General features: G+C 45.7%; 1 protein-coding gene and 1 non-coding gene across 2 annotated transcripts; both read right to left on the bottom strand.

Annotated features, from left to right (window-relative positions):
- Positions 1-343: 343 nt before the first annotated feature.
- RPSA (ribosomal protein SA) lies at positions 344-10,086 on the bottom strand. The gene is made up of 8 exons (XM_056528069.1): positions 9,933-10,086; positions 9,627-9,793; positions 7,099-7,217; positions 4,824-5,069; positions 3,771-3,899; positions 2,035-2,191; positions 1,924-1,959; positions 344-516 (listed from the first exon to the last, which is right to left on the bottom strand). Exons 2-8 carry the CDS (start codon positions 9,757-9,759, stop codon positions 410-412), a joined length of 927 nt encoding a protein of 308 aa, XP_056384044.1. The 5' UTR covers positions 9,760-9,793; positions 9,933-10,086; the 3' UTR covers positions 344-409.
- Positions 3,974-4,134, bottom strand: LOC130277814 (small nucleolar RNA SNORA62/SNORA6 family). Its single transcript, XR_008845580.1, has one exon. It is a non-coding gene; the product is annotated as a small nucleolar RNA SNORA62/SNORA6 family (small nucleolar RNA).
- Positions 10,087-23,495: the final 13,409 nt, after the last annotated feature.

Genomic DNA, 23,495 nt, shown 5'->3' with positions numbered 1-23,495 from the left:
ATAGGAGGCACACTTTACCCATCTTTGCTGCACTCAACTGTTTGATCACAGCATCTGAAGGGTTAATGCTGGACAATGAGTTTGACAACGCCACGCATTAGCGTTATGTCCCAGCTGCTGATAGCACCGTCTTAACGCTTAAGAACCCGACGTCAATCAGGATTGTATTTTTCCCATTAAACTTTAAGCAAGTTTATAAATCTGAAGCGCAGCCTGGAGTTTGAGGTTTGATTCCCTTTTATAACTTATTGTGTCATCTTAATAGTATCATCTTGTTTTTCTTCCAATTTCCTAAACCTTCAAAGCTTTCAAGACCCCATTAAAGATGTAAACACCAGTAGCATTTAGTTTGAAAACCAGTTTTTTATTGAGCCATAGCAGGCACTGAAATAAGTGACAGATGTTTCTTCTAAGACCATTCAGTGGTTGTTCCAACCCACTCGGAAGCTTGAGCAGTTGGGGCGGCAGACCAGTCATCTGTGCTTGCGGGCTGTGAACTCCAGTCTTCTGCTACAGCTAATGAAAATAGAGACGACATTAGTATGTTATATGGTCCGGTAAGTTCTCTTGAGAATCAGAACATAAGCAGATACTCAGGGTTTAGGAGAGGATTCTACACCTTTAAAAAGGTAGTGTTTCCCAACCAGGGTGCCTCGTGGTGTAAGGCTGGGTTCCCATTACGTTTTCCCCCCATACGGGAGCGCATACGGCAGGGGAGTGCTAAAAACTTGCACTCCAGTATGTAATTCATTACAATGAGCCGACTACAGTGAAACGTTCGGTCGGCTCCTTTTTGCCCCGTATGCGCTTTTTTCCCCGCACCTAAAACTGTGGTCGACCATGGTTTTAGGTCCGGTTGTAAAAGCTCATATAGGGCAAAAATGAGCCGACCGGAAATTTCACTGCGGTCGGCTCATTGAAATCAATTACATACGGGAGTGCATAGAAAGGCATACGGGAGCGCAAGTTTTTAGCTCTCCCCTGCCGTATGCGCTCCCGTATGGGAGGAAAACGTAATGGGAACCCAGCCTTACAAAACTACAACTCCCCCAGAATGCCTGCATTCTGGGAGTTGTAGTTTTTCAACATATTGAGGCACCCTGGTTGGGAACTACCTTAAGGAACCGTTCCCACCTACCGCATATGCAGCGTATTTCACATTGCGCAAAGTGGTCTGCGCAGCAGGAAATATGCTGCGTATTCTCCACTGATCATATACACAACAGGGCTAGTTGGTGGCAGCCCTGTGTTTTCAGTGAAGATTGGAGGTGGAGCCATGCACATGACTGACACGTGGCTCCGCCTCCAAACATCACTAAACACGCAGGGCTTCTGCTGGCTATATGATCAGAGAATACGCAATGTATTTACTGCAGCGCAGACTATTTTGCAGAGTGTGAAATACACTGAGTATGCGGTAGGTGGGAACACTAAATTTGCCAGGTGTAAATTTTTATTGCCACATGACCAATACAGAGATTATGCTATACGATGTCCCCGACAAATATACATGGACCCAAAAAGCAATCCAAGCCCCCTCAAAATGCTATGACCCAAGTGAGCCCATACATGTTCAATAGCTTTCAGCAAATACCTTTTCTGGCCCAAAGCTATTCCGTACTTTCCCATAGACATGTCTTGCTCATGCATGTTTATAGAAGTATGCATATTCAAAGTGCATGGGGGGGGGGTGGAGGAGAATAATTTCTAAACCTCTCTGGCACTGGCTTGTTTCCCATATATTTAACAAAAACAATCAGCTCCCACTGAAATCTGGTTAAAGTTTACTTTTTTGCTTGTCCCTAAAACAGGTCACTTTTTCAATGCTAGGTAGCGCTTTAAAAGCAGATTATTTTTAAATAGCATGTGTTGACTGCAACTTAAATTTCTCTTACAGAAATTAAAAAATAGAATTTCTCTTACCTGGAACTTTGGGAGCTGCAATTTCAGGGCGTTCAGCTGAAACGAGAATTCAATTAAAAGCCATCCTGTTTTGTGGTTTGAAAAATTGCCCTAAAATAGTGAGTTACCTACCAGTAAACTGTTGAATGGGCACTGAAGGAACCTGCACTCCCTCTGACCAGTCCGCAACCTCAGTTGTAGTAAATTCGGCCACAGGAGCAGTCCATTCGCCCTGGTATTCTTCCTTTGTGGTAGCCTTCTCAGCAGCGGCTTGTTCTTCTTTCTCAATCTGAAAATATAAAAAAAATGTTTTTTACCATTTTAGCCTTGGTGACCGGTGTGCAAAAGTAAAAAAACTTTTCGGAGCTGAACATAGCATATATTTCACTACATGACGAAAATGTTATAGCTACAAGGGATCGACCAATATTGATTTTTTAGAGCCGATACAGATAACCTGTGAACTTTCAGGCTAATAGCCGATAACTTATACCGATATTCCGTGTATTTTAATTCCCGCCAGGGTATTTCATACCTTGATAAACTGTTTCTGGTCCCGCAGAAGCCGCTACAGATCAATGATTTAAAGCCGGCGCTTTAAGACAATGAACTGCAGCGGCTTTGGCGGGTCCAGAGACCGCCGCCTGCTTCTCTCCCCCTGCCTGTCCAGAGTCCAACCACTGCAGCTGCCCGATTGCCTATCCTCTGGCCAGAGACTCCCCCACCCCTGGTTTTATAATTAATTGTTCCCGGGGTTTGCGCTACTTCTTGCTCCGGCAGCGTCCTGAGCTGTCACTGTGTGCCGGGCCACTGACTGACGTTGCGAACGTCACTCGTCATTGCACAGCAAGAGCGCAGGACGCTGCAGGAGCCAGACAAAGCGCAGACCCCGGGATCAGGCAATTATAAAACCGGGGATGGGGGAGGCAATGGGGCGGCTGCGGTCTCTGGCCAGAGGATAGGCAATCTGGCAGCGGCGGTGGTTGGACTCCGGACAGGCAGGAGGGAGAGAAGCGGGCGGCGGCGGTCTCTGGACGCACAAAAGCCGCTGCAATTCATTGATTTAACGTGCCCGCATTATTGGCAAGGTAATTGCCGATAGCGATTACTTAGAAAATAGTGAATATCGGCCAAACCGATAATTGGTCGATCCCTAATAGCTACATATGTAGGAAACATACGTCTGACTAATACCACAAATGTGGTGCCGGCAGTCCCTTAAAGCACTGGCATTGCAGTTAGTCATAGGATATAACTAGAGATGAGCGAATTTACAGTAAATTCGATTCGTCACGAACTTCTCAGCTCGGCGGTTGATGCCTTTTCCTGCATAAATTAGTTCAGCTTTCAGGTGCTCCGGTGGGCTGGAAAATGTGGATACAGTCCTAGGAGACTTTCCTAGGACTGTATCTATCTTTTCCAGCAAGAAGCAAAGATACCAGCTCACTCCTGTAAGCGCCCGGATTGGATTTGGACTAATCCAGGTAAGTAGTAGGCAAAGAAAGGAATATCCAGCGCAGACTCATGCAAAGGAACTTCTTTATTGGTTAAAATGCATGTTGCTAAGGGATACAGCAAGGATTCATGCAGTGAATCCTTGCTGTATCCCTTAGCAACATGCATTTTAACCAATAAAGAAGTTCCTTTGCATGAGAGTCTGCGCTGGATATTCCTTTCTTTGCCTACTATCTTTTCCAGCCCACCGGAGCACCGGAAAGCTGAACTAATTTATGCAGGAAAAGGCATCAACCGCCGAGCTGAGAAGTTCGTGACGAATGGAATTTACTGTAAGTTCGCTCATCTCTAGATATAACCACCTTTACAACTAGTTTATATTTTTTTTTAGTACAGTCGCATTAAGTACAGACCTCTTCTGGATCACGGTAGAAGTACAGATCAGGCATAACCTCCCATGGATGCTCACGAGAAATGGTGCCTCTCATACGGAGAACTTCACGAGCCAACATCCACCACATCAGGCCAACTGAATGGGCTCCCTAAAGAGAAGAAAAATGAAAACTTGAGATTCAAACCTCTAAATACATGAAATTAAGATGCATCTAGAATTGTAAGATGTGGCAAGAATTACTACAGGACTCCAGTCATCAGAGCCATAAAGCTCCATATGGATTCCATAAAAAAAACCTGCCGGTGTTTATGTAGCACACGTCCTACACTCAGAGTTCATTGGCCAATGTATGGCCTCATCTCCAAGCTCTAACTGTGTGCAAATAATATAAGTATTAACATTAGGAGAACCGAAGCATTAGTACTAGAGATGAGCGAACTTACAGTAAATTCGATTTGTCACAAACTTCTCGGCTCTGCAGTTGATTTATCCTGCATAAATTAGTTCAGCTTTCAGGTGCTCCCGTGGGCTGGAAAAGGTGGATACAGTCCTAGGAGACTCTTTCCTAGGACTGTATCCACCTTTTCCAGCCCACCGGAGCACCTGAAGGTTGAACTAATTTACGCAGGAAAAGTCATCAACTGCCGAGCGGAGAAGTTCGTGACGAATCGAATTTACTGTAAGTTCGCTCATCTCTAATTAGTACGGACCAAGTCAGTTTTATGGCTCACACACTATGGTATTCTGTGTACAGTCCAGCACTAAACCAGTGTTTCCCAGTTGCAAAACTACAAATCCCAGCATGCCTGGACAGCCTTCGGCTGTCCAGGCATTCTGGGAGTTGTAGTTTTGCAACACCTGGGAGGCACACTGGTTGGGAAACACTGGGCTAAACACAAAAAATAAAATAAAAAAAAAGGTACTCACCTGCTCCCTTATCCACTCCTTATTTCTGTTTACATGAGCCAGCAGCAGGTGAGTACCATATATACAAGCAATGGAAAATTGGAAGGTGCAGAATAGCTTAAAAGATTTGAGGCAAAATTGTTTCTCTTCGCAAACCATTTCTCACCTTGTTGTTGCAGGGAATGGCAATATCCACATAGCGCAGAGGAGAATCTGTGTTGCAGAGGGCAATTGTGGGAATATTCACGTAAGACGCCTCTGTAAGAGGTTGATGATCCGCTCGAGGGTCAGTTACAACCAACAGACGGGGCTCACGGAAAGCTGCCTGAATCTGATTGGTGAAGGTACCAGGAGTGAAGCGGCCGGCGATTGGCGTGGCGCCACAGGCAGATGCAAACTTCAACACCGCTCTCTGAAAGATAGAAAATATAAAAATATAACTTGTCAGTCAAAAGTCCCAACTCTAGTTGAGATATTTCTCCAAAACCTTGTTCTATAACACTGTACAATGCAGAACAGGAAATGAAATCCTCTACAGTAATGATTTGCAAAACTACAACTCCCAGCATGCCCGGACAGCTCTACAGCAAAAACCGCTTTATGTGAAGCTCCCCCACCAAGTATTAAAGGAGTAGTCCAGTGGTGATTCAGTGGTGAGCAACTTATCCCCTATCCTAAGGATAGGGGATAAGTTGCAGATCGCAGGGGGTCCGACCGCTGGGGCCCCCCGCGATCTCCTGTACGGAGCCCCGACAGCCCGCTGGAAGGGGGCCTGTCGACCTCCGCACGAGGCGGCGGCCGACACGCCCCCTCAATACAACTCTATGGCAGAGCCGAAGCGCTGCCTTCGGCAATCTCCGGCTCTGCCATAGAGATGTATTGAGGGGGCGTGTCGGCCGCCGCCTCGTGCGGGGGTCGACACCCGCTATCTCGGCAGAGAGCCGGGGCCCCGTACAGAGAGATCGCAGGGGGCCCCGGCGGTCGGACCCCCCGCGATCTCAAACTTATCCCCTATCCTTAGGATAGGGGATACGTTTTTCACCACTGGACTACCCCTTTAAAGGGGTACTCCGGTGAAATTTTTATTTTATTTTTTTAAATCAACTGGTGCCAGAAAGTTAAAGGGGTAGTTCAGTGGTGAAACACTTATCCCCTATCCTGAGGATAGGGGATAAGTTTGAGATCGCGGGAGGTCCGACCGCTGGGGCCCCCTGCGATCTCTCTGTACGGGGGCCAGGCTCTCTGACCAGATAGCGGGTGTCTACCTCCACACGAAGCAGCGGCCGACACGCCCCCTCAATACATCTTTTTGGCAGAGCTGGAGATTGCCAAAGGCAGCGTCTCGGCTCTGCCATAGAGTTGTATTGAGAAGGCGTGTCGGCCGCCACTTCGTGCGGAGGTCGACACGCCCCCTTCCCGCGGGCTGTCGGGGCTCCGTACAGGAGATCACAGGTGGCCCCAGCAGTCGGACCCCCTGCGATCTCAAACTTATCCCCTATCCTTAGGATAGGGGATAAGTTGTTCACCACTGAGTTCACCACTGGACTACTCCTTTAAGCAAATTTGTAAATGACTTCTATTTAAAAATCTTAAACCTTCCAGTACTTAGCTGCTGTATGCTCTACAGGAAGTTCTTTTCTTTTTGAATTTATTTTCTGTCTGACCACAGTTCTCTCTGCTGACACCTCTGTCCATGTCGGGAACTGTGTCCAGAGCAGGAGCAAATCCCCATAGAAAACCTCTCCTGTTCTGGACAGTTCCTGACATTAACAAGTGTCAGCAGAGAGCACTGTGGTCAGACTGGAAAGAAATTCAAAAATAAAACCACTTCCTGTAGAGCATACAGCAGCTGAAGAGTACTGGAAGGATTAAGGATTACATTTTTTTTATTTGAAGTAATTCACAAATCTAACTTTCTGGCACCAGTTTAAAAAAATAAAATAAAAAATAAAATTGTTTTCCATCGGAGTACCCCTTTAGCATGATATTACATCCAGTTAATCCAGCGGTCTTCAAACTGTCACCCTCCAGATGTTGCAAAACTACAACTCCCAGCATACCCGGACAGCCGTTGGCTGTCCGGGCATGCTGGGAGTTGTAGTTTTGCAACATCTGGAGGGCCACAGTTTGAAGACCACTGAGTTAATCTGTTCACGCTTCACTTGAGCCCTTCATGGTGCACAGTGGGGGTACAGTGGATGACTGAATTATCAGTGTGCAAATAAAAGGGGAAGGAGAGAACAGCAGAGCCGATAGCATGGAGATCTGAACTATGTGAACGTTTGGTGCAGAGAATACAATATATTCCTATGAGTATCTTCAGAATGATATACGTCATGCAGTCCGCTCTTCCACTGAAAGCTGAGGACACGTCAGTCTATTCCTGAGGGGATACTTCAGCGCCCCAATATTACTGTCAATATCTTAAAAAGTCCCATTACCTGACCAGTGTTCCTGGAAGAAATGACACACACATCAGCTGGGTTCTCAATGGCAACAATGGCCCGGGCAGCAAGCAGCAGCTTCTCCCATGTGCGCTTCAGGTTTATAATGTAGATACCTAAAATAGAACAACTTGAGGTCAACAATACTGTATGCAGACAGAACTTTAAAGGGTTGGCAGCTTATTAAATTTTCAATTAAATTAAATTTCATAATGTGTCAGACTAATTAGGTGTCAGTATTAAAACTCCTCTTTAAAATAAAAAAATCCTACTTCAACGAGAATCAAAAAAAAACTGCAGAAAGAGGAACCCTGCACTACAACTACTATGACTAAGAATCGTATTTGAAAGGCATCACAAGTGCAGTGGGGTTTTTTCAGTTTTTCTTATGTAGTTCTGGCCACAGTCCCTTATTGGAAGGATCGCCATAAGGGAAGCTGAAGCTTTTATTTTCTACTTTTGGTCATTCCCCTTAAAGGGGTACTCCGGCCATAAGACATCTTATCCCCTATCCAAAGGATAGGTGATAAGATGTCTGACAGCGGGGCGCACCCACCTCTGAGCTGCACGGCCGTCACGCCCCCTCCCATAGACTTGCATAGCGGGGGCGGGGCGTGACGTCACACCGGGGCGGAGTCGTGACATCACGATACTGCGGCCCTGTGGTCAGCACCCGGCAGTTTGTGAGCTGGAGGCGGCGTGCAGCTGAAAGAGGTGGGTGCCAAATGCAAGACTGCGGGAGTCCCACGGTCAGACATCTTATCCCCTATCCTATGGATCGGGGATAAGATGTCTTAGGGCCAGAGTACCCCTTTAAGAGCTTTAGTGTTATTTAAAAACAACTTTTGCCATGTTGTCCGGACATATCAAAAGTGGTGTTTGCGGCAGGTCTGGTGAATCGAACCTCACCGCCACTCAAACCTGACCCTTTCACTAGAGATGAGACGTTCGTGATTTGATTCGTCACAAACTTCTCGGCTCTGCATTTGCAGACTTTATCCTGCATAAATTAGTTCAGCTTTCAGGTGCTCTGGTGGGCTGGAGACTCTCCTAGGACTGTATCCACCTTCTCCAGCCCCCGGAGCACCTGAAAGCTGAACTAATTTATGCAGGATTAAGTCAGAAAACACCAAGCTGAGAAGTTTGTGACAAATCGAATCACATAGTTTGCAAATGAACTTCATTCATCTCTACCTTATACTGCATAAGCCTATGGAGAAGCTTGAGAGGGTGTTAAGAGTGCTGCCGTATACTTTTCCATCTTATAAATTGCAATCTCTGCGGGTCCCAGGGGTGAGCTCCTGCACGATTCGAACTTTCCATATGTCTGGACATCATGTCAAAAGTTTAAAGGGGTACTCTAGGGAACTGAATTCATCAGACAAGGAATAGGGGGAAAAGTCTTCGACTGCAGGGGTCTGAGAACTGGAAGCCCCTGTGACCTCCTTACAAGAGATCCCAGCTATAGGCACACTCTCAGTACCCATCTTCCTGGATGGACACAACCATTGGCCGGCTCCTCCAACGGGCTGAGACGACCGTCACTAAACACGTCCAGAGAAGTGGGGGCCGGAGCACAGACAACTGTTAAGTAGATGGGTCCCTGCAGTCAGACCCCACCACATCTCATGAATAGGGGAATAAGTGTTTGATAAGTTAAAGGAGTACTCCAGCACAAAATAACTTATCCCCTATCCAAAGGATAGGGGATAAGTTATAGATCGCGGGGGTCTGAGCGCTGGGCCCCCCCGGGATCTCCTGGACAGGGCCACGCCAGTCTGCAGGAAGTGAAGTTTCGTCCCCAGCAGAAAGCCGCGGCTGACACGTCCCCTCCATGTATCTCTATGGGGTACATGGAGGGGGCGTGTTGGCCGCCGCATCATGTGGTGACAGAACGCCCCCTTTCCTGTACATTGCCACATCCAGGAGATCCCGGGGGGCCTCAGCGCTCAGACCCCCCCCCCTCTGCGATCTATAAATTATTATTGTTATTTTGTACTATAGATGTCCTTAAACAACCCTGGCTTCACAATGATCCATTGAAACAATGCGATAAGGATTTTACAAGGATTCAAAATTGTGGTGGGATAAAAAAGGTTTGCACTGCTATTTTTTAATATTTTCAGGAGGTTTCTAATTTGGATAACTGGCATAAAGCTTTAGAATATGACTTTCGGGAGATCGCTGCTCCGGGCCATGTGATCCTGCAAGACCGGGTAGAGAATCAGCACATGGGGAGGGGGAGATCCTGGATCAAGTAAAACCGCCTGTTGCTCACGGCAACCATCAATGTAGCTTTTATTTTTTACATTTTAAAGCGCCACTTTAATGTTTCCATAATTAGCATCAGATACTTTGTATCTTTTGTGTCCCTCATTGCAGAACTACAACTCCCAACATGCTCGGACAGCCGAAGGCTGTCCGAGCATGCTGGGAGTTGTAGTTCTGCAACATCTAGAGACAACCTGGTTAGGAAACAGTTGTAGAGACACGTGGGTAAGGACTACTCCACCCATCCTACTGACCGTCACTCTTCCTCTTATAGATATACTGCTCCATTTGGAAGTCAAGGTTAGTGCCGCCCAAGTGGGTCCCTGCAGCCAGGAACTTGAGGACATCTTCCTCCTTCATTTGCAGGACATCAAGACCTCCGGACATCGTGAAATACCCCGGGGAAGCTACGATGGGGAACCTAGGAGGGAGAAGCGCTGGTTAGAGGACTCTTCCCAATACGCCACCTCTATCCCCATAGATAAACAATCATTATGCGACCATTCTGTATCGCCGGTACCGGCGCCTGTCCTCCCCCTCCCCGGTAGCCTAACACTCACTGGAGACAACGCCGTATGGAGGTCCTCCCGATAAACGTGGAGAGAAAAGGACCGGACGCGCATCAGCAGCGCCAATAAGTAGTCCGGCTACCGTCCAATCGTAAACAGTTTTGCAAGTATGTGATCCAAAGGCAGCCAATAGGAGGCGTGATTGTTTGGCGGCCCGTGCCTAGCATGTTCCAAATGTCGGAAGCAGGTGGCGGCCATCTTTCCGGAGTCCTTATATGTCATGAAGCGTTGTAGCGTTAGGTTTCACGGCAGATGCTGATTGCGCGGTATGTTGGAGAGTGGTTTTTTTTTTTTTTTTTCTTCACGTTATTCAGACGATGTCACTGCGGAGTGCCCGCTCCGTGCCTCATAACGTTAGGAACCGCGTACATTGAAACCGTACGCTACTGCGCGCCACGGGAAATGTTTTGGGCATTGACTACGCCCCTTTTATAGCCACGCCCCTTTCAGGTTAACCTATCAACAAGTGGCCCATAGCAACCAAGCAGATTGCTTCTTTTTTAGAGGATTTTTTTTTTTTAATGAAAGCAATCAGGTTGCCATGGGCAACCACTCCACTCTTTCTTTACATAGGTTTTGTTTTGATAAACCTCACCAGTTAACCCCTTGAGTCCACAGCCAATTAACATTTTTGCATTCTTGTTTTTCTTTCTTGCCTCTTAACCCCTTCATGACCAATTGAATTTTGATTTCTGGCTCATGTTTATTCCTCTTCATCTTCTAAGATCCATAACTTTTTTATTTTTCCCTCCAACAAAGTTGTTGAGTTTTTTTTTATTTTTTATTTTTTTTGGGAGGGGACCCAAGTTCTACATTTTATTGGCGTACTTTATTTTCTCATAATGTATTATGAAGCTAGTAAAAATATATATGTTGGGCAAAACTGAAAAAAAATAAAAAAAAATATGTATATATATATATATATATATATATATATATATATATATATATATATTGGCAGTTGCAAAAATTTGTGGGGCAAGAATTTTTGCCCAATACGGTAAATCTGACATCATAACTTTATTCTGTGGGTCAGTACGATTCCAGTGATAAACTTGGATAATATATATCTCGTTTTATGGTTATATAATAGAAAACTTTTGGGGAAAAAAAGTCAAGTCTTAATTTTTCCACCTACGAAGTTTGAATTTTTCACCTACGAAGCTGTGTTATTTGGGGTTTTTACTTTTTAATGGTACCACTTTTGTGTAGTTCTGACTTTTTGATCACTTTTTATAAAATTTTTTCTGGGATCTGGGATTTTTTCTCGGATCTGATGTGACCAAAAAACGCTGGAGGCTCAGAGTGTGAAGCGTGATGACCACGGGGCCGGAGTATCATGATACGGTCATGCCCCCTCCCAGACTTGCATTGAGGGGGCGGGGTGTGATGTCACACGGGGGCAGAGTCGTAACGTCATGATACTCCGGCCCAGTGGTCGTCACGCTTCACACTCGGAGCCTCCAGTGCTACGGAGAGCTCACAAAGGTAGGTGTGGGATTGCGGGGTCCCCAGCGATCATTCATCTTATGCCCTATCCTTTGGATAGGAGATAAGATGTATTAGGGCCGGAGTACCCCTTTAAAGAGTAACTGTCACCAAATAAAACTTTTGATATAGTGTTCCTTGTGTAATTAGCAGACACTTTCCCGTTCACTTGCTTTTAAAATTATCAACATAAATATGTTTAAAATGTAATAGAAAAAACGTTCACTAGGTGGCTCTGTTCTGTTCCCTGACACAGTTAATACAGTGAGTTTGGTCTCCTCCCGGACTGGCAGGAGACCAAACTCAGGAAGTGCTTCTCTGCACTGAGCTTGATTGACAGCTGCACAGAGCCTCACTGAAACATGCACAAAGCCTCACTGAAAGCTGCACAGAGCCTGAGGTCTTCTATTCATCACAGCGCTGCAACCATGTGAGGGTGGAAGTGGTCCCCCAGCAGACTTCAGTGATGTCATGCCTGCTAGGAAATGCCCACTTTCTCCTGCTGGGAGATTGCACTATGTGAGCATGAATAAAGTATAATACACAGCTTTTTAAAGCTCTGAAACCTTTTTTTTAAGGGTGAGAGGAGTGTTAGGAGTAGTTAGGGAACACAGCCTGTGTTAGTTTAGAACAGTTTATTTGGTGACAGGTACTTTTTTAAACTTGCCACCCAAGTGTCTGTTGTTTTGTAGTTGAGCAGAGAAAAAAAAAAAACTTCTGTAATATTTTTGCTGCTCAACTTCTGACATTTTCACAGAATCTGCAAATGGAATTACGAACGCAGATGTGAACGAGCCCTTACAGGTCTATTTTAGAGGCTTTTTTTCTATTTGCAAGTGTTTTTTTTCCTTTGCAAGACATAAAGGAAGTTGTAGTTTTGCAACAGCTGGAGGCACTCTGGTTTGAAAACACTGGTCTAAGAGTATGTTCACACAGACATCAACCATATGACCCAGAAGCCATATTGATTTTCTCATCAAAAATAATGCAGTGGGGAAAAAAAAGACATCTCCCATTGGTTTCAATGAAAAATGGTTAACCATACGGAAAAAGCAGACATCACTTCCCCCTCTAAAGCTCTATTGGAAATCAATTGGAGGATCAGGACAGGAACCCACCACGCTGACCACAGTTCCGATTTGTAACTCCCAAGGCAGGAGCTGAAAACTCGTTGCCGACATATCCATGCTCGAATCTGCATGGGTCCCATGCAACCCAATGGCCTAAACGTAGTCACCTACTGACTGTTTGGGTCATTTTCTAAGTGTATCCGACTTTTAACAGACCATGATTTTAAGTCCATGTTAAAGGGGTAGTCCAGTGGTGAAAAACTTATCCCCTATCCTAAGGATAGGGGATAAGTTTGAGATCGCGGGGGTCCGACCGCTGGGGCCCCCGCAATCTCTCTGTACGGGGCCCCGGCTCTCCGCCGAGATAGCGGGTGTCGACCCCCTCATGAGGCGGCGGCCGACACACCCCCTCAATACATCTCAATGGCAGAGCCGGAGATTGCCGAAGGCAGCGCTTCGGCTCTGCCATAGAGTTGTATTGAGGGGGCGTGTCGGCCGCTGCTTCGTGCGGAGGTCGACACGCCCCCTTCCCGCGGGCTGTCGGGGCTCCGTACAGGAGATTGCAGGGGGCCCCAGGGGTTGGACCCCCCGCGATCTGCAACTTATCCCCTATCCTTAAGATAGGGGATAAGTTGTAAACCACTGAGTCACCACTGGACTACTCCTTTAAAAGTCAGATAAGCTCAGAAAATTACCCAAACATACAGTGGTCCCTCAAGATACAATATTAATTGGTTCCAGGACGACCATTGTATGTTGAGACCAGAACTCTATGGAAACCTGCTAATTGGTTCTGAAGCCCCAAATGTTCTTCAAAAATAGGAAAAAGTGAGGATTAACGAAAAATAAGTAGATAACTAATACAAATAAAGCAAGTCCTTACATCTAAAAGGAAGAAAGATCTGCTGGGAGCTGTAAATCACTGTCTATTTCAGTGTTTCCCAACCAGGGTGCCTCCAGCTGTTGCAAAACTACAACTCCCAGCATGCCCGAACAGCCTTCGGCTGTCTGGGCATGCTGGGAGTTGTAGTTTTGCAACAGCTGGAGGCACCCTCTTTGGGAAACACTGGTCTATGTAGAGGACAGAAGGTTCTTCAGGGTCCTGTACAGAACACAGAATGTCCTTAAAAAAAAAAAAAAAAAAAAAAAAAAAGGAGCCGCCCTCACCTGATGCCCAAAGGAGCAGCTAACCCTAGCACAGGTAAAGAGTACAGAACATGTAATACCTCCCTGTACTGTAGGGGGCGCTACCAGACACCAGTCAGTGCATACACTTCAGTAATACAGGTAAAGAGTAGTACAGAACATGTAATACCTCCCTGTACTGTAGGGGGCTCTACCAGACACCAGTCAGTGCAGGCACTTTAGGAATACAGGGGTTTTACCAGTGAATGCCCATTCTGATTGGTAGGTTCTTCCAGCCATTGACACGTTTCGCAGATTACATAGCATTGTATGTTGAGTCTGGTTTCAAGTTACAATGGCCCAGAAAAGACTATTGTATGTTGAAACTATTGTATGTTGAGGCCATTGTAAGTTGAGGGATCACTGTAGTAGGTGACTACATTCGTGTCATTGGATTGAATGGGGCCTATCCGATAGCCTTACTAAATACTATGGGGGAGATTTATAAAAACCTGTGCAGAGGAAAAGCTGCTCAGTTGCCCATAGCAACCAATCAGATCGCATCTTTCACTTTTCACAAGGCCTCTGCAAAATGAAAGAAGTGATCTGATTGGTTGCTATGGGCAACTGGTCCTCTGCACAGGTTTTGCTAAATCTCCCCCTATGGCCCTGAGAAAAACTGGAGTGATTTTCCAACAGCAACCAATCACAGCTCAGCTTTACTATCTTAACAAGTTGTAGTAAAATGAAGTCCACACAAATCTGGGCATATGAGATTCTAGGGAGAAGAGGTCTCTGCCCAGTAGGGCTGTGGGAAATAGAGGGCCATTTGTTAGAGTACCTGTCACCAAGTAAAACTTTTAATATAGTGTTCTTTATGTAATTTTCAGACACTTTCCGATTCACTTTATTTTAAAATTACTCACAGAAATATGTTTAACCCCTTAAGGACGCAGGACGTAAATGTACGTCCTGGTGAGGTGGTACTTAACGCACCAGGACGTACATTTACGTCCTAAGCATAACCGCGGGCATCGGAGCGATGAACTTGTCATGCGCGGCTGATCCCGGCTGCTGATCGCAGCCAGGGACCCGCCGGCAATGGCCGACGCCCGCGATCTCGCGGGCGTCCGCCATTAACCCCTCAGGTGCCGGGATCAATACAGATCCCGGCATCTGCGGCAGTTCGCGATTAAAATGAACGATCGGATCGCCCGCAGCGCTGCTGCGGGGATCCGATCATTCATAACGCCGCACGGAGGTCCCCTCACCTTCCTCCGTCCGGCTCCCGGCGTCTCCTGCTCTGGTCTGTGATCGAGCAGACCAGAGCAGGAGATGACCGATAACACTGATCTGTTCTATGTCCCATACATAGAACAGATCAGTATTAGCAATCATGGTATTGCTATGAATAGTCCCCTATGGGGACTATTCAAGTGTAAAAAAAAATGTAAAAAAATGTAAAAGTAAAAGTAAAAAAAAAGTGAAAAATCCCCTCCCCCAATAAAAAAGTAAAACGTCCGTTTTTTCCTATTTTACCCCCAAAAAGCGTAAAAAACATTTTTTATAGACATATTTGGTATCGCCGCGTGCGTAAATGTCCGAACTATTAAAATAAAATGTTAATGATCCCGTACGGTGAACGGCGTGAACGAAAAAAAATAAAAAAAGTCAAAAATTCCTACTTTTTTAATACATTTTATTAAAAAAAAAAATTATAAAAAATGTATTAAAAGTTTTTTATATACAAATGTGGTATCAAAAAAAAGTACAGATCATGGCGCAAAAACTGAGCCCCCATACGCCGCTTATACGGAAAAATAAAAAAGTTATAGGTCATCAAAATAAAGGGATTATAAACGTACTAATTTGGTTAAAAAGTTTGTGATTTTTTTTAAGCGCAACAATAATATAAAAGTATATAATAATGGGTATCATTTTAATCGTATTGACCCTCAGAATAAAGAACACATGTCATTTTTACCAGAAATTGTACGACGTGAAAACAAAACCTTCCAAAATTAGCAAAATTGCGTTTTTCGTTTTAATTTCCCCACAAAAATAGTGTTTTTTGGTTGCGCCATACATTTTATGATATAATGAGTGATGTCATTACAAAGGACAACTGGTCGCGCAAAAAACAAGCCCTCATACTAGTCTGTGGATGAAAATATAAAAGAGTTATGATTTTTAGAAGGCAAGGAGGAAAAAATGAAAACGTAAAAATTAAATTGTCTGAGTCCTTAAGGCCAAAATGGGCTGAGTCCTTAAGGGGTTAAACTGTGATAAAAAATACAGCCACTAGGTGGCGCTGTTCTGATCCCTGCTGCAATATATACTCTGAGTTCGGTCTCCTCCCGACCTGGCAGGAGTCCGATCTGCGGAAGTGAGCGAGGCACAGCTCTCGCCCACTGAGAGCCAGCCAAGGCTCAGTGCAGCAGTGGACCCTGAGGAAGAATGCTGCGCGCTGCCTGCCTGATAGCTGCACAGAGAGGTCTTCTATTCTTCACAGCATTAGTTTTACCGACAGGGAGACAGCAGCGATGAGAGGGCGGACGCGGTCCCCCAGCAGGCTTCAGTGACGTTGTGCCTGCTGGGAAGCGCCCTCTTCCTCCTGCCGGCAGCTCACTCTCTGTGAGCAATAATGAAGGCGAGATACGCAGCTTTTTAAAGCTCCGAAAACATTTTTAAAGGGGTTCTCCACTGCTTTAACCTTCTTGGGGCAGTTAGGTAGTACTGTGGCTATATGTTATTATCCCTTTGTTTCCTGCTGGTAACGCTACTGTAGTTGGGTTATTTTTTACCTTATTTTCAAACCCGGAAGCTGGTTACTTCATTAGTTTGCTGGCTTTTTTCGACCACTGTTTTTTTTTAGCCGCCGCCATCTTTCCATCGCTACGTCACCCTGCAGGGTGTTGTGTTGGAGGCCGGCCTGCCCCACGCTCCTTACGTGCCCGCCTCCCGCGCTGATGAATATTCCACCGTCATAATCGCGGACCTCCTTCCTTCCAGCTTTTTATAAGCTGATTGGGCTGCTCGCGGCGAATCGGCTCCTTTGTTGGGCGCATGCGCAGTTCGTCCTCGGTCGGGAGGGTCATCTGCCAGAGAGCGCCTAGCAAACCTTCGGGAGCTGTCCAGCACACAGGGACTCCCCTCTGGCAAGGTTAGTGTTAACAATACCCCAGCGCGTCAGTCCCGAAGCTGAAAACACAATGGCACATGCGCAGATGACCCTCCCGACCGAGGACGAACTGCGCATGCGCCCAACAACGGAGCCGGTTCGCCGCGAGCAGCCCAATCAGCAATCAGCTTATAAGAAGCTGAAAGGAAGGAGGTCCGTGATTATGATGGTGGAATATTCATCAGCGCGGGAGGCGGGCACGTAAGGAGCGTGGGGCAGGCCGGCCTCCAACACAACACCCTGCAGGGTGACGTAGCGATGGAAAGATGGCGGCGGCTGAAAAAAACAGTGGTCGAAAAAAGCCAGCAAACTAATGAAGTAACCAGCTTCCGGGTTTGAAAATAAGGTAAAAAATAACCCAACTACAGTAGCGTTACCAGCAGGAAACAAAGGGGTAATAACATATAGCCACAGTGCTACCTAACTGCCCCAAGAAGGTTAAAGCAGTGGAGAACCCCTTTACGGGCAGGAGGGGTGTTTGGATAGTTAGGAAACATAGCCTGAGTAAGTTTAGAGTAGTTTATTTGGTGACAGGTACTCTTTAACCCCTTAACGATAATGGACGTAAATGTACATTATGGTGCCGTGGTACTTAACGCACCATGACTACATTTATCAGCAGTAAATGTACGGATACACGTACATCTATCAGTAACCAGGGACCCACCGGTAATGGCGGACATCCGCGATCACGCGGATGTCTGCCATTAACCCCTCAGATGCCGTGATAAATAAAGATCACAGCATATGTGGCAGTGCGGTACTTTAAATGGATGATCGGATCGCCCACAGCGCTGCTGCAAGGATCCGATCATCCAGCATTACGGACGGAGGTCCCCTCACCTGCCTCCGGCCGTCTCCCGGGGTCTTCTGCTCTAGTCTGAGATCGAGCAGACCAGAGCAGAAGATCACTGATTACACTAATCAGTGCTATGTCCTATGCATAGCACTGAACAGTATTAGCAATCAAATGATTGCTATAGATAGTCCCCTATAGGGACATAAAAAGTGTAAAAAAAAATAAAATAAAAAAAAAAAATAATTTTTTCAAAAGAATGTGAAAAATCCCCTCCCCTAATAAAAAGGTAAAACGTCAGTTTTTCCCATTTTACCCCCCAAAAAAGCATAACAAAAAGTAATTAATACACATATTTGGTATCGCCGCGTGCATAAAAGTCTGAACTATCAAGATATATTGTTAATTATCCTGTACAGTGAACGGCGAAGTTTACACTGCAGTTTGCATCCATCCCGTTCAAAGTCAATTTGGCTTTTTTGTTTCTTGTGCAGAACAGACCCTGAAATGGGTCAGAGTCCAACAGACACTGCCAGGTCCCTACAGACCCCATTCACTTGAATGGGGTCCATCGGAGATCTGGTTGTGCTTGCACAATTTTTTTCTCCACTAAACTGCATAACTAAGCCCAACGGCAATGTGAAATAGGCTTTACCAAATTTTTTCCGTGGGATTTTCTTTTGACAGTTGACCGCTGCTGCAGATATTTTAGGGCTGTTCACACCATGTTTTGGGATTACTGTATGTTGGGATACTGTCAAAAAGGTCTTCGATATGTATCATGGTGTGCATAAAGGGCTAAATACTTGTTTAGTCAGTTTTAGGCTAAATTTCACTTTTTTTTTTTTTTTTTTTTAACACCTATAAAAACGCCAAAAAAACTGCCACAGCTTTTTCCTGCGTTTTGGCAGTTTTTCTGGCGTTTTTCCTGGTGTGTGGAAACAGCCAAATTTGTCCCCTGTGACAGTTTTCTCACTGTCTTCAAGTACCACTCTGTGGGTCGGATGCAGAGCGCCCGGTCCACAGAGTGTAAGGAGATGAGGAGGGATGTACAGCATCACTACTCACCTCCCTCGGCCGTATAGTATACAGGGGGGCATAGTGTACCCATGTATACTATACAGGAGCCGGGAATCCTGTCACCAGACTGGCAGGACTCCCTGTTCCTATAGCCCCTTTGGGCGGTATACTGGATATACTGCTATCTATAGATAGCTGTATATAGTGTATACAGAAGCCGACGTCCACTTACCTCCCTTGCTCCTGTCGTGGCTGGGTCCGTGTAGCTCCGCCCCCTAGTGATGTCATTAGGGGGCAGAGCTACAGACGGGAGCCAGGCTAGTAAGGGTGTGAGGCTCTGTTCACATTGTACGTTTTGTATAACGTGAACAGACCCTTCTGACAGTGTCTTCCCAGATAGGGAGATTCCAGCTGTTGCTAAACTACAACTCCCAGCATGCCCAGACAGCCAAAGGCTGTCAGGGCATGCTGGGAGTTGTAGTTTTGCAACAATTGGAGGCTCCCTGTTTGGGAAGACATTGCAATATGGGAACTCTCCCCAGCGGACAGCGCCAAAAATGTCCTAACCAATATATATATATTTTTTTCTCTTCTCGTTTCAGATCCATGTATGCAGAGGATTACGGTGGATTCAATGGATTACGGCGGATTAACTGGATTTTTTTTCCTTTTAATAAAATGGTTAATGAGGGCTGTGGGGGGAGTGTTTTTTAAATGTTTCCAATGTGTCGTCTTTTTTTTTTTTCATGCTTAGTAGTGGAAGCCGGTCTTATTGACGGAATCCATTACTATGCCAGGGCCTAGCGTTAGCCCCAAAAACAGCTGGTGCTAACCTCCAATTATTACCTCTGTACCCACCGCCACAGGGGTGCCGGGAAGAGCCGGTAACAACAGGCCCGGAGCGTCAAAAATGGCACTCGTGGGCCTAGGTGGTAACAGGCTGGCGTTATTTAGTCTGGGGAGGGCCAGTAACAATTGTCCTCGCCCACCCTGGTAATGTCAGGCTGTTGCTGCTTGGTTGGTATCTGGTTGAGAATAAAAATACGGGAAACCCTATGCCATTTTTGACGCTCCGGGCCTGTTGGTACCGGCTCTTCCCAGCACCCCTGTGGCGATGGGTACCGGGGTAATAATTGGGGGTTAGCGCTAACTGTTTTTGGGGCTAAAGCTAAGCCCCGGCTTATAAACCCCTTAAGGACCAGGCCATTTTACACCTTAGGACCAGAGCGTTTTTTGAACATCTGACCACTGTCACTTTAAACATTAATAACTCTGGGATGCTTTTAGTTATCATTCTGATTCCGAGATTGTTTTTTTCATTACATATTCTAATTTAACATGGTGGTAAATTTTTGTGGTAACTTGCATCCTTTCTTGGTGAAAAATCCCCAAATTTGATGAAAAAATTGAACATTTTGCATTTTTCTAACTTTGAAGCTCTCTGCTTGTAAGGAAAATGGATATTACATATAATTTTTTTTTATTCACATTTCCAATATGTCTACTTTATGTTTGTATCATAAAATTGACAAGTTTTTACTTTTGGAAGACACCAGAGGGCTTCAAAGTTCAGCAGCAATTTTCCAATTTTTAACAAATATTTCAAACTCACTATTTTTCAGGGACCAGTTCAGGTTTGAAGTGGATTTGAAGGGTCTTCATATTAGAAATACCCCATAAAAGACCCCATTATAAAACCTGCACCCCCCAAAGTATTCAAAATGACATTCAGTCAGCGTTTTAACCCTTTAGGTGTTTCACAGGAATAGCAGCAAAGTGAAGAAGAAAATTCACAATCTTCATTTTTTACACTTGCATGTTCTTGTAGACCCAATTTTTGAATTATTACATGGGGTAAAAGGAGAAAATTTATACTTGTATGTGTAACCCAATTTCTCTCGAGTAAGCACATACCTCGTATGTCTATGTAAAGTGTTCGGCGGGTGCAGTAGAGGGCTCAGAAGTGAAGGAGCGACAAGGGGATTTTGGAGAGTACGTTTTTCTGAAATGGTTTTTGGGGGGCATGTTGCATTTAGGAAGCCCCTATGGTGCCACAACAGCAAAAAAAATAAAACCACATGGCATACCATTTTGCAAGGGTTAATAGCAGAAAATACCCCCCAAAATTTGTAACCCCATCTCTTCTGAGTATGGAGGTACCCCATAAGTTGACCTGAAGTGCACTACAATGCTCAGAAGAGAAGGAGTCATATTTGGCTTTTTGAGAGCAAATTTTGCTCGGGGGGCATGTCGCATTTAGGAAGCCGCTATGGTGCCAGAACAGCAAAAAAAAAACACATAGCATACCATTTTGGAATCTAGACCCCTTGAGGAAGGTAACAAGGAATAAAGTGAGCCTTAATACCCCACAGAGGTTTCACGACTTTTGCATATGTAAAAAAAATTTTTTTTTTCACTAAAATGGGTTTCCCCCCCCAAATTTCACATTTTTGCAAGGGTTAATGGCAGAAAATACCCCCCAAAATTTGTAACCCCATCTCTTCTGAGTATGGAGGTACCCCATCAGTTGACCTGAAGTGCACTACGGGCGAACTACAATGCTTAGAAGAGAAGGAGTCATATTTGGCTTTTTGAGAGCAAATTTTGCTCATTTTTTGCAAATTTTGCCCATGTCACATTAAGGAAGCCCCTATGGTGCCAGAACAGCAAGAAACCCCCACATGACATACCATTTTGGAAACTAGACCCCTTGAGGAACGTAACAAGGAATAAAGTGAGCCTTAATACCCCACAGGGGTTTCACAGCTTTTGCATATTTTGAGAGCAAATTTTGCTCGGGGGGCATGTCGCATTTAGGAAGCCCCTATGGTATCAGAACAGCAAAAAAAAAACCACATTGCATACTATTTTGGAAACTACATCCCTCAAGGAACATAACAAGGGGTACAGTGAGTCTTAACACCCCACAGGTGTTTGATAAATATTCATGAAGTGGGATGTGAAAATGAAAAATTGGATTTTTTTTACACTAAAATGCTGGGGTTACCCCAAATTTTTCATTTTCACAAGTGGTACACTAAATAACTAAAATGGGGTACAGTGGGACATACAATTATAAAACAGGTTATGTTCCCAGAATGATGACCCAGAGCATAGCCAAAACTAAAAAATATGCCCGCCCCAAACCCTATGTCTGAATCATCATTCTGGGAATGTGACGTGTGTGGCCGTCCCTAACCTGTTGCCTAAAATGCGCACCCCGCTCAGGTGGAGAGAGAGCGCTGCGCATTTGAGGCAACAAAAAAAGTCCCCGATGATAGTGACTCAGTGACCCAGAGAAAAAAAATACCCCCAGAGGTCTTATCAGTTGTTTTTTTTTTTAGATGAGTTTTTTTGGGGCAATTTAGTGGTTTTATGGTGTTAAAATTTGGAATGTACTCTGGACATTGGGGTCAAATTATGGAAAATTAAAATGAAAAGGGAAAATTTTGTACTGCATGGAAGTGTGATACTCCCTTAAGCAGTTTTTAATGCAGAGGCCCGGATGATTGGGGCAAGTGTCACATTGATAGGTGGTGTCCTTCCGAATCCCCCTCTTGTTACACACTCTGCATTTTTTCTGGGATCGTCCCTTCTTTCCAGTGTGGGGGACTTCACCTGGAAAGTGTTGGCCTGGGACGATCCTGGCACCTATAACTCCAATTCCTTGGGAAGTCCGGCCTGCTTTTTCCCGGTCGCCAAAGATCAGGACCTTTAGGACTTCTTGGAACTGGAGGAATGTCCCTGTGTTGCCAGCGTACTGGGACAGTACAAAAGCGTTGTACATGGCAACCTGTACCAAGTAGACCGCAATTTTTTTGTACCATACCCGTGTTTTACGCATGGCCATGTATGGCTTGAGGACTTTATCAGAAAGATCAACTCCCCCCATACACCGATTGTAGTCCAGAATACAATGGGGCTTGAGGACCGGTGTTGTGGTACCTCGCACAGGGACAGGTGAGCTGCCGTTACCATGAATAGTGGTCAGCATAAGGACATCCCTCTTATCCTTATACCTGAGCAGCAACAGGTTTTCATGGGTAAGGGCACGGGACTCATGCTTGGGCATAGGTGTCTGCAGAAAATTTAGAGGGAGGCCTCTCTGGTTTTTCCGCACGGTCCCACAAGCGGACGTGGATCTGGTGGCAAGGGATGTAAACAGAGGGATGCTGGTATAAAAGTTGTACACGTACACGTGGTAACCCTTATCCAGCAAAGGGTGCACAAGCTCCTAAACGATTTTCCCGCTAACACCCAGAGTGGGGGGAACAATCTGGGGGTTCAATACGGGAATTTTTTTTAAAAACTTTACTGGTTAACCCTACCTGTCCCTGGGGCTGTACTCTCTCCCTGCTTTAAGGGGGGGGTCTTCCTCTGTGAGGGGCTCCGATCTTCACAGAGGGGGGGTCCCTTGCTCCTCGCAGCTCTGGGCGCTGAATGAACTCAGGGAGCAAGCAGAGCCACGAGAAGGGGCCGTTAACCCCTCCCCTACCGGCTGCTATTGGCCGGATGATCGTCCAGCCAATAGCAGCGATCCTGGGGGGGGTGACGAAATTGCCACCTCCCCATAGATACAGAGGGTGATAGGGGGTGTATCCTACCCGCATCACCGGAATAGCCGAAAATCGCAAGTGTGAATTCACTTGCGATTTTCGGCGATCGCCTACATGGGGGGGGGGGGGGGGGGGGTCTGATGACCCCCCTGGGCATTGGCGCGGGGTGCCTGCTGATCGATATGAGCAGTCACCCCGGTCCGGGCCCCTCCCGGTGCACGGCAGGGACCGAAATTCCCACGTGCATACAGGTACGCCATTGGTCCTTAAGTACCAGGGAGCAAAGGCATACCTGTACACCCTTGGTCCTTAAGGGGT

The sequence above is a fragment of the Hyla sarda genome, chromosome 6, assembly GCF_029499605.1.
Source record: "Hyla sarda isolate aHylSar1 chromosome 6, aHylSar1.hap1, whole genome shotgun sequence".
NCBI lineage: Eukaryota > Metazoa > Chordata > Amphibia > Anura > Hylidae > Hyla > Hyla sarda.
Note: the sequence above shows the minus strand (reverse complement) of the source record. Positions and strands in the feature narration are given on the sequence as shown.

Excerpts from the sequence above, each read along its gene's own strand:
- RPSA (XM_056528069.1), bottom strand. The coding sequence starts at position 9,759 with ATGTCCGGAGGTCTTGATGTCCTGCAAATGAAGGAGGAAGATGTCCTC. Across the intron at positions 3,900-4,823 it reads CCATTCCCTGCAACAACAAG|GGAGCCCATTCAGTTGGCCT; the intron begins GTGAGAAATGGT and ends TCTTCTCTTTAG. Across the intron at positions 517-1,923 it reads TGCAGCTCCCAAAGTTCCAG|CTGTAGCAGAAGACTGGAGT; the intron begins GTAAGAGAAATT and ends TATTTTCATTAG.